Source organism: Catharus ustulatus, chromosome 11, assembly GCF_009819885.2.
Source record: "Catharus ustulatus isolate bCatUst1 chromosome 11, bCatUst1.pri.v2, whole genome shotgun sequence".
NCBI lineage: Eukaryota > Metazoa > Chordata > Aves > Passeriformes > Turdidae > Catharus > Catharus ustulatus.
The window spans coordinates 12,379,345-12,392,706 of record NC_046231.1 but is presented as its reverse complement, the minus strand read 5'-3'; the positions used below and the strand labels follow the sequence as shown (position 1 = coordinate 12,392,706).

Here is a 13,362-nt window from a genome sequence, read left to right as displayed (position 1 = left end):
ACTGTTTCGACCTCTACAAAAATAACACAATGGCACTGTAAGTTCTGAATAAAACACAGGAGGTACAGTAACAAGAGGTAGACATTTACTGGCTTAAGTGTAGTCAATGTGAATAAGCAAGCACTGGAACAGGGGCCTGGAAAGGTTGAATGATCTATTTTATTGGAGATACCAAAACTTCCACTGAGTGAGGTCCTGAGCAGCCTGATCCAACTTTGGAGTTGCCTTACCTGGGACCAGGTGGCTGGACAACATGATCCCTTCCAACCTAAATGACTCTGTGGTGAGAGGCGCCTATTTCTGAACAATACAGTGATTTTAACACATCATCTGCTAGTGAGCAGAGGCACTGTGGAATGCACAGCCAGGCTGCCACGAGAGGGAGGAAACGCTGGGTTTTCAGCAAGGCACAGCAAAAGCCCTGTGGGGCTCCCACGGGGGTGTAGCTGAGCTGAAAGCTCACACACAGACCTCACATCTCAGAAAGTGGCAATTTCCAAATGCCTGTTGTGTGTGCAGCCCGTGACACGAGCTGAAGAGGCAGAGCAGGTTTCTTGGTCGCTGCTGTGATGCCAAGCAGACCCAGTGCCAAGCTTTAGCTGCTGTCTCCAGCACAGGGAAAGTGGATTTCGACTCGGCGGCATTATCTGAAGCAGGTAACTGCTCCAAGGAGCCTCTAGATGAACAAAGTAAAGCTATAAATCTTATTTCAGCTTCCACTTCTCAACTCTGCTCAGTCAGCAGGGGAAAAAGCTCCGTGGGTTTTGTACTTTAAATGTTGTTTAAATAGGGATGCTAATATGCCATGTTCTTAATTTTGTGTAGTGCTTGCAATACTCCTTCAATTTTCAAGTACTGATCTCTGGATGATGATTTAATTACGAGTGTTTTTTATACCTAAACAGTTTCAAAGACAAATGAGTCTTACTGTTAACGAGTATTTTGCTTGAAACTGAGAAGATATTTTGATATAGCGAATCCACGGAAAATTCTTGTAGCTACAAAGAATTGCATTTTTGTACACATACACAGAAAGGAGATTTGGTAATGTATAGATACAAATAATTTATTTTAGCAGTTGAACCACTGGAAGAGTACCTAGTTCCTGCTGAAAAATATTCCTGAAAATTGCTGTTGAATTTAGGAAAAAAATCGTAAGTATTTGGACCAAAATCCACAGTGTCTATCAGTTTTTACAGCCTCAGAAAGTTTTATTGTGTGAACAAGGTTTGCTACTTTCTCATTAAGCAGTTTGAACTGACACGTTATATGGACTTCTATATGTATATGAGGCCAGAGCAGATAATAAGCTGTAAAATCTTAGCTTTTCCTTCAGAGTCCTTTTGTCAGGATCGGGAAGAGTTCTAGAGATTCAGGCTGCGGATCTGTATTTCGGCTTGGGCAATTTGCAACCAAAACATGCCTACAGAAACTAATTTGCCTTTGTGATACTGACTTGTCAGAATTCTGCTTGAGCAGTTTTTGTGACCTTTTCTTTTTAACATTTTATCATGCTGAGTTGCCGAAAACAAATTTAACGTTTTCTAGATTAGAGATACAAAAATTTGTTTCCTCTGTGGTAGCAAAGTGTGCGTTTGTGACAAAAGGGTGAGTCTGTATTTGTGCTTTGACATTTGAGGGAAATCTCTATGGTTGCCATAGAGCAGAAAAGAAACAGCTACTGACTGCTCACTAATCTTTCTGTTTTGTAGAAATGCTGTGCCACTAAAGTTTTTGGGTCCCACAATGCAGGTATATTTCTGACGCATATTTATGGAAGAAAAACTTCTAAGACTCTACTGCTATCAGAGGAAGGATTTTGAGGATGGTTGTGTTTCTAGCAATCACTGTTCCTTTCATCCCATCTGATGGTCTGTGTTTACTCAGAAGCAGCTCTCAACTTTCTCAGAAAACAGTTTCAGTGCTCATTTCAGTGTCGGTTTCCCACAGAAAGAGAACAAGCATGTGAACATAACGAAAAAACTGTCTTCTTCTGCTGTTTTGGGAGCTGGTTTTGGGAGGTATGAGTCCAGGGTGTAGCAGGCTCAGCCTGCCAGCTCTGACTGAGCAGTTGGTTCTCTTCAGCACTGAGCTGGTGGCAGCAGCAGAGTTTAAGGAGAGGTCATATGTGCAAGAGCACAACAGCCAGAGGCCCTAAAATCTTTCAGAGCAGTTTCAGCGTTTCCAATGCTACCTTCCCTTCTGTTTACTACTATTTCTTTGTTTTTTTTCTTTCCTCCTCCAGAATTCACACCAGCCTTATCATTCAGGAGGGGCATTCTACTCAGACTGCACTGTTAAGCCTACAGCCTCTGCAGACTGGAAATTTTGCTGTTTCATTGTCATCAGTGAACAACTGTGGTATCCCTGTGCTCTAGCACTTTTTCCACTGGAAAACGGAAATGAAGAGAAATATGGCAAAGCTATTGTGGCTGCTGATGTTCTTTTCTGATATTGTACCATTCAGCTGTGAGAAATCAATGAGAGAAAGAGCTATTGAGCTGATGCAAGATGCACGTTTGATCGATGGGTATATAAAATATGTTCATCTAAACCCTCTTTGTGAGTCCTGCCAAGCGAGGAGGAAATGCTGAAGTGTGTGTAGATTAACAGAGACATGGGCTGTTATGAGCACATAGCACTGAGCTACTCTTGCAGTGATACATTGGGAAAGAATTTTGGTTCAGAGGGTACTTAATGTAGGATTGTGTTATTCTAAACACTGCTGTGATTTTCTGGGTAGGTGTCATGGATTAAGCCCAGCTGGCAACTGAGCCCCACACAGCCCTTGCTGACTTGTCCTCTGGTGGGATGAGGGAGAGGATCAGAAAACTGAGAAAATGGAGTTGAGACAAAGACAGCTTAATAAGGAAAGCAAAAGCCACACACAAACAAAGCAAAACAAGGAATTAGTTCACTATTCCCATCACTAAGGTGTTCAGCCATCCCCAGGAAGCAGGGCTCCATCACACATAACATTTTCTTAGAAAGACAAACATTATGATTCTGAATGTCCCCTGCCTTTCTTCTTCTCCCCAACTTCATATGCTGAGCATGACCCAATTGCTCTGGAATATTCCTTCGGCCAGCTGGGGTCAGTTGTCTCAGCTCTGTCCACTCCCAGCTCACTGTCCACCCCCAACCTGCTGGCTGGTGGGATGGGGTGAGAAGCAGAAAAGGCAGAAAAGAAGAGAGATTTTCAGGCATCCCTTGCTGCAAGGATTATTGGCAATTAAAGGTCTAAGGAACTACAAACAGTGGAAGAAATTACACTTGGGTTAGAAAGGGAACAACTTATTTTTATCACAAGCCTTATTTGTTTTCCATTCTAGCCACAATGACTTTGCACTGCAGCTGAGAATACTTTACCAAAACAGACTCAGCAGAGTCAACTTAAGAGAACTCAACCTGACCCATACAAACCTCGTGAAACTTCAGGCTGGTTATGTGGGAGCTCAGGTATGTACTGTTGTCTGGTGAGGCTCAGACCATATTTCTACATTTGCTTTCTTCCCAGCCACAAAAGTACTCCTAGCCCTGATTTTGGTTCCTTATGTTGAAAAATAAAAAAATTAAAAAACTGAAAAGCCACAGACCCTCATGAGAGTTGTGTTTCAAAAGTTTGGGTTTTATAATTCAGATACGCCCAGTCAAAACAGCAGCATTTGTTTTGTGATATATAAACTAAGGAAGCTTATATTTGCTTTCCTGCTTGTACTGCGGAGCAGCTGAGTGTATCAGGAGGACTTTATCATGTTTGGAGTGGGTGCTCTTGCCTTGCATCTTAACTCTTTCTTTGGGGAAAAAGCTATAGTGGCACCCCCCTTGTAAACTGCAGGAAGTTATTTTGGTCTGTGCTCCTGAACTAAGAGCAAACAGAAGTTTCCAAGCCAAAACACAAGTTACCTGCTTTACTTGTCGATGTCTCTTTCAGTTTTGGTCAGTGTATGTTCTTTGCAGCGCTCAGAACAAGGATGCTGTGCGCCTGACCTTAGAGCAAATTGATGTTGTCAAGAGGATGTGTAACAGCTATGAAGAGCTGGAACTTGTGATGACCTCCCAAGGTGATGCTCCTTCTTGTAAAATTAGTTTTTAAAATGTGATTGCAGGAGGTGTGTACAGAGAGATCCAAGCAGGCGAGTTCTCCTGCTTTAAAGAGTAACTTCAGCATTTCCTGTGAACCACAGCCACCGACTGTGCACAGCCCTGGTCCACTGCAGTCATGGGAAAACTCGCCATACAAACATGTACTCTATAAGCTCCAATCCTCTGAAAATGTCTTTATTATTGCTTGCTCTTTACACAAACAATTGTTCCTCAGTTGTGCTGGCTTCTTATCTGTCCTGGAATTACTTTGGAATTATCTCCCTTTGTGTTCTCCAGGTATCTCTGAGAGCAGGAGGATTGCATGTTTGATTGGAATAGAAGGTGGCCACTCCATTGACAGCAGTTTGGCAACACTGAGGATGTACTATGACTTGGGTGTGCGTTACATGACTTTAACACACTCCTGCAACACTCCTTGGTAACTCTTGTGCATATTTTTGTGTGACTGTCTAATGCAAAGGAGGGCAACTGCATGGCAAAACTGTGGATTCAACACAAGCTTATCCTGTGAAAGACTTTGAACCAAGTCAAGGCGATAGTTTTTGGAGATAAATAACTTGCCATTTGTATAATGGGAGATTGCATCCATTATATAGTGCTTGTTATGATCATAATTTGGACACTTGACAGTCTGCTTGTCTTAAATTCCTTCACAAACATCAACATTAGTGAACCTGAAAGCAGTTATGAACATAAAAAGCACTGGCTGAACAAATACCTATTATGTAGCTCATAGCCACGTTTGGCTATGTGACATTGTAATAATTTTTCTTGTGTGCAGTGTAAGTTTTGGGCTGCTGAAACTGTATTCTCCAGAATAATATGATGTTTCTCCTCCCTCACTCCCCTTTTTAAGGTCTGAATCATCATCTAAAGGAATGCACAACTTTTATCCCAGTGTTACTGGTCTGACTGCCTTTGGCCAAGTAAGGATCTCTTTCAAATGCTAATCTGGGCAATCTGTCATGCAACTAACAACTTCTGACCTTTTCTTTTCAAAAGCAAATTGTCATTGAAAATTAATTACTTGATAAAGTAATTTCTTGATAAATTAAGTTCTTGATAGTGAGGAGGTGATCAGGATTTATCCAAACTAAATTCCCTGTGATGTTTCTTAGAGTAAAATAAGTGTGAGATTTAATTTGTTTTAATACAGATTAGATGTATGAATTCATGTGTGCAAGCAGTAAGATGTGAATAACACATCTTTAGATTGACTAAGTTTTCTAAGTTTTGAGCATGTGTTGGCATGCTGGCTAATTTTGAGTGAATAAATCACAAATGAATTAATAGGCACACAGAAACAAATACAGGCACAACATGTTTATGACTAGCTGACAGCTGCAGAATTAATCTATCTGTTTACATACACCAGCTAAATGGCTTCCTCTCAGGAAACTTAATACTGACACAGTTCTCTGTACATCTGTTTTAGGAAGTGGTAAAGGAGATGAATCGCCTGGGTATGCTGATAGATTTATCTCACACCTCACACTCCACTGTAAAAGCTGCACTCAATATCTCAAAAGCACCAGTAATTTTCAGCCACTCCTCTGCATTTTCTGTTTGCAATCACTCTAGAAATGTTCCTGATGATATCCTCCAGGAACTGGTGAGTGATACGGTTCTTGGGTTTGTTTTTGGAGGAAGGAATTGTTGATTTTATTTCTTGGGGGTTTTGTTTTTTGTTTTAATGGCCATGTTTGTGTGGGCTGCAGCAAACGTGCATTCAAATAATGATGTTTACTTTCCACCTCCTCATCCCTGCATTTGATTTAGAAGCAGATCCTTGAGCAGCAGCTTACAATTACTTCTGAGACATTTTCTTTGGGTTATGTTTAGCCTTTGACTACAAAAATGAAGTGTTTGCAAATACTTTGAGATTCTGGTTGAGTTTGTTGGATGTAGTCACTGCACTTTGGCTGATTCAGTCTACATGGGTAAAATGAACCCAGAGAAAAGGGCAGGGAGCCAAAGCTTTGTGTTGCCGTCTGAACTTTGACTCAGTGTTGCTGTTCTCACTGATGGGTGAGCATAGAAGATTCTACATAATATGCCCATGAAGTTTGCAGGGCATGAGTGTTCCCTCATCACCTGTCTCTTCATCTCTTTCAGAAAAGGAACAAGGGAATTATCATGGTGACTTTCAATGCAGATGTACTGGCCTGTGGCAGAAAAGTTGTTAATATTTCTACCCTTGCAGGTTTGATGTTAATATACTGTAGTTTTTGTGGGTTCTACATAATTTGTATAAATTACATGGATATCTTGGTGCATGCATAATTTGCAAGGTCATGGAAATTACAGTGTTGTTCATTCCATCCACACCTTAGCCCAGCCCTAGGTATTTTTTCAGCTAACACTCATTAAACAACAACAAGAGGTACAAGATGTGTGTGTAGCTGGAGGACACAATGCTCACAAACAGAGCCAACAACCAAAGCAGTTGTTACTTTCTGGAAAACACCTTAAGCCTATGTAATTAAGAGCGAGAAACATATCTATGTAATGGATAATGAAAATTCTATGGGTGTAATTGGGCTACCTGTTAGGAATGAATGTGCTGATCATGTCTCTTTCCTCATTTACATTTCAGCAGTGTAGTTGTTATTTTGAAGGTTGATGGCTGATGGGGTGTCTTTTGACTTTTTAAAAAAGGATTTGTTCAAGAACCCATGATTAAGGACAGCTGTTACCTAGTGCCAAGGTGTGTGAACTGTAACATCTATTTTTTGCTAGGTGCTTAGATGTTCTTTTCTCGATATTTTCTTTCAGACCATTTTGACCATATAAAGGAAATTGCAGGCTCAGAATCCATAGGAATTGGTGGTGACTATGATGGAGTGGAACGGTCAGTAAAGCTCTATATACATTGACATCTGCTCCTTAAATTGTGTGGGTTTCGATTCATTTAAGGGAAAGAAAGAAGGCAGACTAAAAAAACTGGTATCAGATTATCTCCTAATGAGCACTAAACCAAGTTTTATGAAAGAAGAGCACAATGATTCCTTTTTAGAACTGCATGAAGCAGTGCTACAAATGTAGAAATGGATCCTCCTGCCCTGTGAACTCTGAAGCTGTGTGTTCTAGGTGCTGGTTTGTGCATACAAAACCAGTGATAAAGGTTGTTTTTCTCCAAAAGCCACAGATGAATGACAGAAAAGCTGCCTCAACCTTTGCGTGGTAAATGGTCCAGTCTAGAGAGATGCTGCAAAACTCTTTCCTCCACTATCCTTGGGGAAGGCCCAAAGAGTTTGGGTGCTGTGAAACCACTCCTGCTTTGGGGCTTGGGAAGTGTTTGAGGCAAGCAGAGCCTGGTGAGCAGCCTATCACAAAACTGGGTCACTCCTGGACTCCTGCAGTTACAGCATGGGAAATAAATGCAGATTGGGTGGCATTTTGCTGCTGCAAACTTTTTTTTTTTGCTATTTATCTTTCTGTTAAAGCATTATCTCCTTTGCCTTTTTTGTTTTTCTCCTGCATCAGATTTGCTTGGGAATGAAAGTCAGAGTCAGGCTCCCACCTGTCAAGTACAAACACAAACCCATTGTGTCAGCTCCCGTGATATCATAGCTCAGAAACGATAATGCTTAAAACAAAAACACAGTTGCAACAAAAGGACACATTTTACCACATGGATTTTCTCAAAGACCATCAGTTAAATTGGTGGTGGAGTTCTTAAGGTCCTAATTCCTGCTGCTTATCACCACACTTTCATGGAACAGAAAATAACAAAAATATTAGTTATCACAAAACAATGTCAAAGTCGCATGGAAATACAATTAAAAACAGCTGTTTAATGCTTTTTATTTCAAAATCCTTTTTATTCTGAAAATAATTAGCACAAGGCATAGATCAGTTTTGCTTTTCATAATTTCTTTAGTAGAGGGCTCTGAATGGGTTTCTTTCCGCTGCCTAAACAATTTGCTTAATTCAAATCAATATTATTATTCTAACTGGTTTTTTTGTTTTTTTTTTTTTTTTTGAAAAAGTACTTTGTAAACAACAGAGCTCACAAAAATGCCTTCACCTCCAGATCTCATAATGTGGATTGCCCCAAATTCATCTGTGATGCAGCTGTTTCCTTTTACTCTAAAGGCCAGATGGAAAGTGTGGAATAATGTATACATGAATTTCCCTCCCTTTTGTTCTAATATCCTCCCATGCTGTTGTTTTGCCTCTATAGAAGTGCATCTTCATTCCAGTTGTGTTCTGTTTATTGGGTCCTATAAAAAAGCCTTTTAGTGTGTTCTAGTCCTGTTTTTGTTTGTCAGCTGAATTCTCAGAGGAAGAACTGGGTCCAAAGTGAGCTCACTTCAAAAGTCAATATGTGCAAAAGACTAATTAAAAACCTTTTTCTCCAATTTGTCAGTGATGTGTGTTGAATGCTCTTGTGTGACTCTTGCCAACAGCTTTCCTGAGGGACTGGAAGATGTCTCTAAATACCCTTCTTTGATAGAGGAACTCCTTAGAAGAGGATGGAATGAAACTGAACTGAAAGGAGTCTTAAGGGAGAACTTTCTCCGTGTCTTCAGGGAAGTAGAAAATGTAAGATTAAAATCCAAACTGAATCTTGAGTCTTACTAACAGGGAAAGAGGAACTGTTGGTGTTTTGCTGTTTATGTTTTGGGTGGGTTTTTTCTTTGGGTTTTTTTTTTTTTCATTTAATGTGTTTTGTTTTGGAGGTTTTTTTTCTTTTTTTGTTCAATGAGAGCGATATTGGGGAATGTAAGCACCTAATTCAGTAAATCCAAATGCTGGGAAAGAAACCAAGATGGCAAGAGAGCGTTAGCAGCATAAAGGAAAATGAGAGAGAGCAGACAAAGCTCTTTGGAAGTTTTTCTCTCTGCAGTAATCTGATAAACACACATCAGTGACTTCTAAATGGAATCACTTCATGGTTTGGAGAAACTGCGGATGTACCAGCATCACAGTCTGGCTGTGTTCGCTGGGGCAGGAAGGAATGTTGACTCCTGCAAATCAATTTAATTCTTGTCATGGGATTGGGCTGCTGTTCAAAAGGCTTCTGCCATGGCCAGATCAGTAACAAGCCATAAACATAACAAGTAGATCACAATGAGCTGTAAGTATAAATGGTAGAGGTTAATCCAGAAGGATGAGGGAGGAGAGGAGGGAAGGAGACTGGCTCAGACTAGGGCCCCTCAATGGTAACTTTGACAAATGCCTCTGCTGAAACTCCCAAACTGCTGACTCCTATGCTTGTATTTACAGGGATAGGTAAGCAGATATCACACACAAAGCCTTACAGACAACAGATATTTCACAGTGGCCTTTCTTCAGCTTGTCTTTTTCAGGGATGTTGGGTGAACAGAAATCAGGGAAAATTGTACTATTCCAGTTAAGCTGCCAAAATATCTACACAATACTGACTTCATTGGGGCAGACTGACATTATGAAGAGGCTAAAATGCATCTGTGGGATTATTAATGTTTTTTCCCTTCGAAATTAGAGATATTGAAGCTCTGTCTTGAGAATGTGAGCTCAGTTCAGGGAAGAAAGCTCATGAGTTTCATGCTCCATATGTGGAGAGAGCCAAGACAAAGAACAGTCAGTCCTGTGACTCTTCCCTGCAATGTCTCTGTGCTGAATTCTGGGAAAGGTTTCATAGGAATGCAGACAGCAGGATAAAGTTGTTTTCCTCACGTTCAGATGTGGTTTTGCTATACAGTTTGAGTTGGGTAACTTGAAATAGCATTGAATTCATTATCTGCATAAAGCTTTTTGCTGTTGTGCCAGTCTGGCTCCCAGGGACAACCTTTTGAATTTTTGCAGGTGCGGAACACTTTTGCAGTAATGGATGTAGGTGAAAGTGAAATTCTGGAAGAAGTTCAAAATCCCTGTCGCCTAGATCTACGTAAGCCTCAGCTTCAGCCCTCCAGGTCCTTTGGATTTCCCCCAGCGCCACAACCTTTCAGTCTGACACTTGTATCATGTTTAATGCTATATTACATATCATAAGATCTATGGAGTCTAGAAAGAGATTTATGGAGTACTCTGCAAAGCAACTACTTATCTTTCTGTGATTTGTTAGCAGAAAACTGTAATAAATTTTAAACATGATTTCTATAAATTCATCTGCATACTTGAAAAATCATGTAAATTATAGATGATGTAGCAAAAGCATTTAGAATTTGAAGTGATAAATTCTGTATCATCTTGGCTAGACCAGGACCAACACTGTTAATGGAAAATATTCACATTTAAAGAATAAATTCTGTAATACTTGATGCATGGTTTTGGTACCCATATTGTAGAATAATACTGGAGTACAGAACCAGCAGTTCCACACAGGAACTAGAGATTATGATTAAGACATCTGTGCCAAGAAGTTTTTAAATATTACTTCTTGTTAAATCATACAACTTTCATCGATAGTTGATGGCACAGTCAGAGAAGACCATCCCCTGCCATATGGAGAAGAGTGTTTTTTGGTTTCCTTGGGGTTTTTTGTTTTTTAGGATGACAAGACGAGTGGCAAGCCTAGTCCAGTTTGAACAGCATGCCTACAAGTAACTTTAGAGACCCATCCTGCAGCACTAAACTCTAATTTTTGAACCCTGACCAGGACAGCGGGCAACTGGTCAGATACTGTAGGGTGAAGGCAGAACCATGGCCAGTGGATTCATAGACATGAGATTAGACAGAGACATTTTTATTATAAATTTGCTGTTTTGGCCTTTGGAACACATTTTGAAATGCACAAGGCATGTGAGGTTAGAAGTTCCTGCTGCAGAGAAGAGCATATATTGAGATAGGCCTGTTCTTTGTAGGCTCAAAACTGACATTTTAGTCAAATATACTGAGATTCATTATTAAATTATAAGATGGCAGCACCCAGTGCTTGCTGGCAAATGCTTTCCCATGATACTTGCTGCTAATTGTGATTTTATTATACCAATTTTTATTTACTGATATGACATCTACAGAATTTAGCCTTAGTGTAGAATAAAAGCCCTATAATTGATCTAAGGAAAGCATTTGTAAACACACAAAGTATTTAACAACCAAAAGAGAAGGCTGAGCATGAACAGGATGAAAAAAAAGCACATTAGTTTTTTTCTAGAGGAATTTGAGACTGTTCCTGCCATCCATTTCTACACTCCATGTACAAGCAGGGCTTCTGGAAGGACCCTGGCTTTTTATAGTTTCAAAATTAAGCTTCATTAATTCTTTTGATAAGATGGTCTCCTTGATAAATATATTCTGTTATATTCCAGTGCGTTACCAAATTCTTTACAAATCATATGGAACCATCTAGTTGCACACAAGCCAACTTTTAAAGAATAATTTCTCAATAAATGCTGATCCTGGATATGTATGTGGAAAAGGGAATTACTGATTCAGAAGTCTGGGCTCCCTGATATTGCTTGGCTGTCATCAGAACATGTTTTACTGGTAAAATGATGATTTCAATAGGGCAAATTCCCATTAGTACTTCTTCTAATAGGTTCATAAGCCATTGGAAAACTGCCATCTTTTTTCACAACTAGTACTCTGATATTTGTTTCATTACACAAAATATAACATGCTCCTTTATTCCTTCCAGCTGTTTTCTTTATACTCTACTGTCACTTCACTGCCTGATAATTTTTACTTTTTTGCCTTGCCGTAATACAGCATGGACTAAAAATATACATTCCTTTTCTTATATATACATAAAATACTTTTCTATGACTTGCCTTATCTATAATGTATTGCACTTATTTGTTGACTGCTTGTGCAATGAGTAATTTGTAACCTCGTGGCAAAACAGAGAGATGAAATTTCAATAAAATATTGTTTAAAATTGTGTAACAATACTGGTGTAGTCTCACAAAACAGTGTAGATGTTCAGGGGCCCATGAGACCCTGAAAGAATCACAGACCCCTGTGGCAGAGAGAAGGCCAGAGCACCATGAGGACTCTGGGTTGATAACAGAGGGCAGGGCTGCCCCTTCCATGGCAGGCAGGAGAAATTCAAGTAGGTGTAATCCTGGATGTAGGCAGTCATCCTCATTAGATTCAGATACTGCTAAAGCCATCCAAGCCCTTGGGAAGGGATCAGTCACTGCAGTGAGTCCATGAGGACAGTGTTACCTGCAGCAAATCTCTGCTCAAGCTGTCAAGGTATGGAGAACAAGGCATATGGAACCTGCATCAGGGTTTGGGTAACCTGCCTCACAGCACCTCTCACAGATGTGTCCTGGTCTAGAAGTCCCTTTTCCACTACCAGTTACAATGGTAATTCAGAATGCTTCAAATAAGTTGCTTGTGTGAAACAAAATCAGAAGGCAAAATCAACAGATGAAATCTTGTGCACTGACTATCCATGTTATCTAGCTGCTTTAACAGATGCAGCTAATTTATTTTTTTTAAATGATCAAAACCACACAACCTGAAACATGGTAGAAAGCAATCTTATTAGAAATCAATTTCAAAAGTAAAATCCTGTAAGATACAGCTGTGACTGCTCCCAGAAAAACTAGTGACCCTTCATTCTGGTGAAGGTGACTCACGTCTCCAGCCCTGACAGCAACTTGTAGTACTCACAATTCTGCATTTGTAACAACTCAAGCATAAAATGATTGTACTCTGTTTTCTGCCTCCCAATGGGAGGATGATTCATGCTGCAACTGAATGCCTTTGCCCTGCCCCAATTAATGACAGCCATTTGCATTGGAAATTCGAATGCATTCAAGTTCAGCTGACAGATTCTATTATGGCTGCTGGTATCAGTGAAGTACCAGATATAATTGATACAAACTTTGTAACAAGCTTTGTTGGCTGCCAAATGAAAGAATGCAAGTCATGACTTACCTCTTCTAAATAATGAGTTGTGCTAACATGAATTCTGAAATATTTGTTACTTTTTTTCTGTAAATATCAAGATCTATGTACTATGAAGCACCTTAGGCTGATTTTCAGAAGACCCAAAGTTGAAGGCATCTTAAACAATCTAAAGCTCATGTTTTTACATATGTGATATGAACAGCCAAGAACTACAGGCATAATATTGATGCAGACTATTGATTTGGTTTTTGAAGTTTGGTGACAGTGTCCTTCCTTCAGGCACTTCCCTCCTTTTCCCAACTAATGGATTGTAGCAATCACAGAAATAAAAACCTTCACTTCTGAGTTGTCTCATCTGGGCAAATGGTGACGCTAGAAAGCAAACCTCCAAAATCTGCTGCTGGTCTGACACACATGACAGTTCTGTCACCTAAAATCTGAGTAGTTCAGCTCCTGAATCAAACT

At 39.9% G+C, this 13,362-nt stretch overlaps 1 protein-coding gene across 3 annotated transcripts; it reads left to right on the top strand.

Moving 5' to 3' along the window:
* The first annotated feature begins 383 nt into the window (after positions 1-383).
* Positions 384-11,916, top strand: LOC117001209 (dipeptidase 2-like). Of its 3 annotated transcripts, none has more exons than XM_033069336.1 (11): positions 384-656; positions 2,246-2,530; positions 3,333-3,459; positions 3,935-4,064; positions 4,384-4,525; positions 4,964-5,033; positions 5,543-5,719; positions 6,223-6,310; positions 6,883-6,958; positions 8,520-8,655; positions 9,901-11,916. In XM_033069336.1, the coding sequence occupies exons 2-11, from the start codon at positions 2,403-2,405 to the stop codon at positions 10,084-10,086; spliced, it is 1,260 nt and encodes a 419-aa protein (XP_032925227.1). In that variant the 5' UTR covers positions 384-656; positions 2,246-2,402; the 3' UTR covers positions 10,087-11,916. The 3 variants fall into 3 exon arrangements, with proteins under 3 accessions (XP_032925227.1, XP_032925228.1, XP_032925229.1); XM_033069337.1 differs by lacking the exon at positions 384-656 and adding an exon at positions 1,074-1,154; XM_033069338.1 differs by lacking the exons at positions 384-656; positions 2,246-2,530 and having other exon boundaries at positions 3,271-3,459; positions 3,961-4,064.
* Positions 11,917-13,362: the final 1,446 nt, after the last annotated feature.

Coding starts and splice junctions, on each gene's coding strand:
- LOC117001209 (XM_033069336.1), top strand. CDS start 2,403: ATGAAGAGAAATATGGCAAAGCTATTGTGGCTGCTGATGTTCTTTTCT. Junction 3,460..3,934: donor CTGGTTATGTGGGAGCTCAG/GTATGTACTGTT, acceptor TGTCTCTTTCAG/TTTTGGTCAGTGTATGTTCT. Junction 6,959..8,519: donor GACTATGATGGAGTGGAACG/GTCAGTAAAGCT, acceptor TCTTGCCAACAG/CTTTCCTGAGGGACTGGAAG.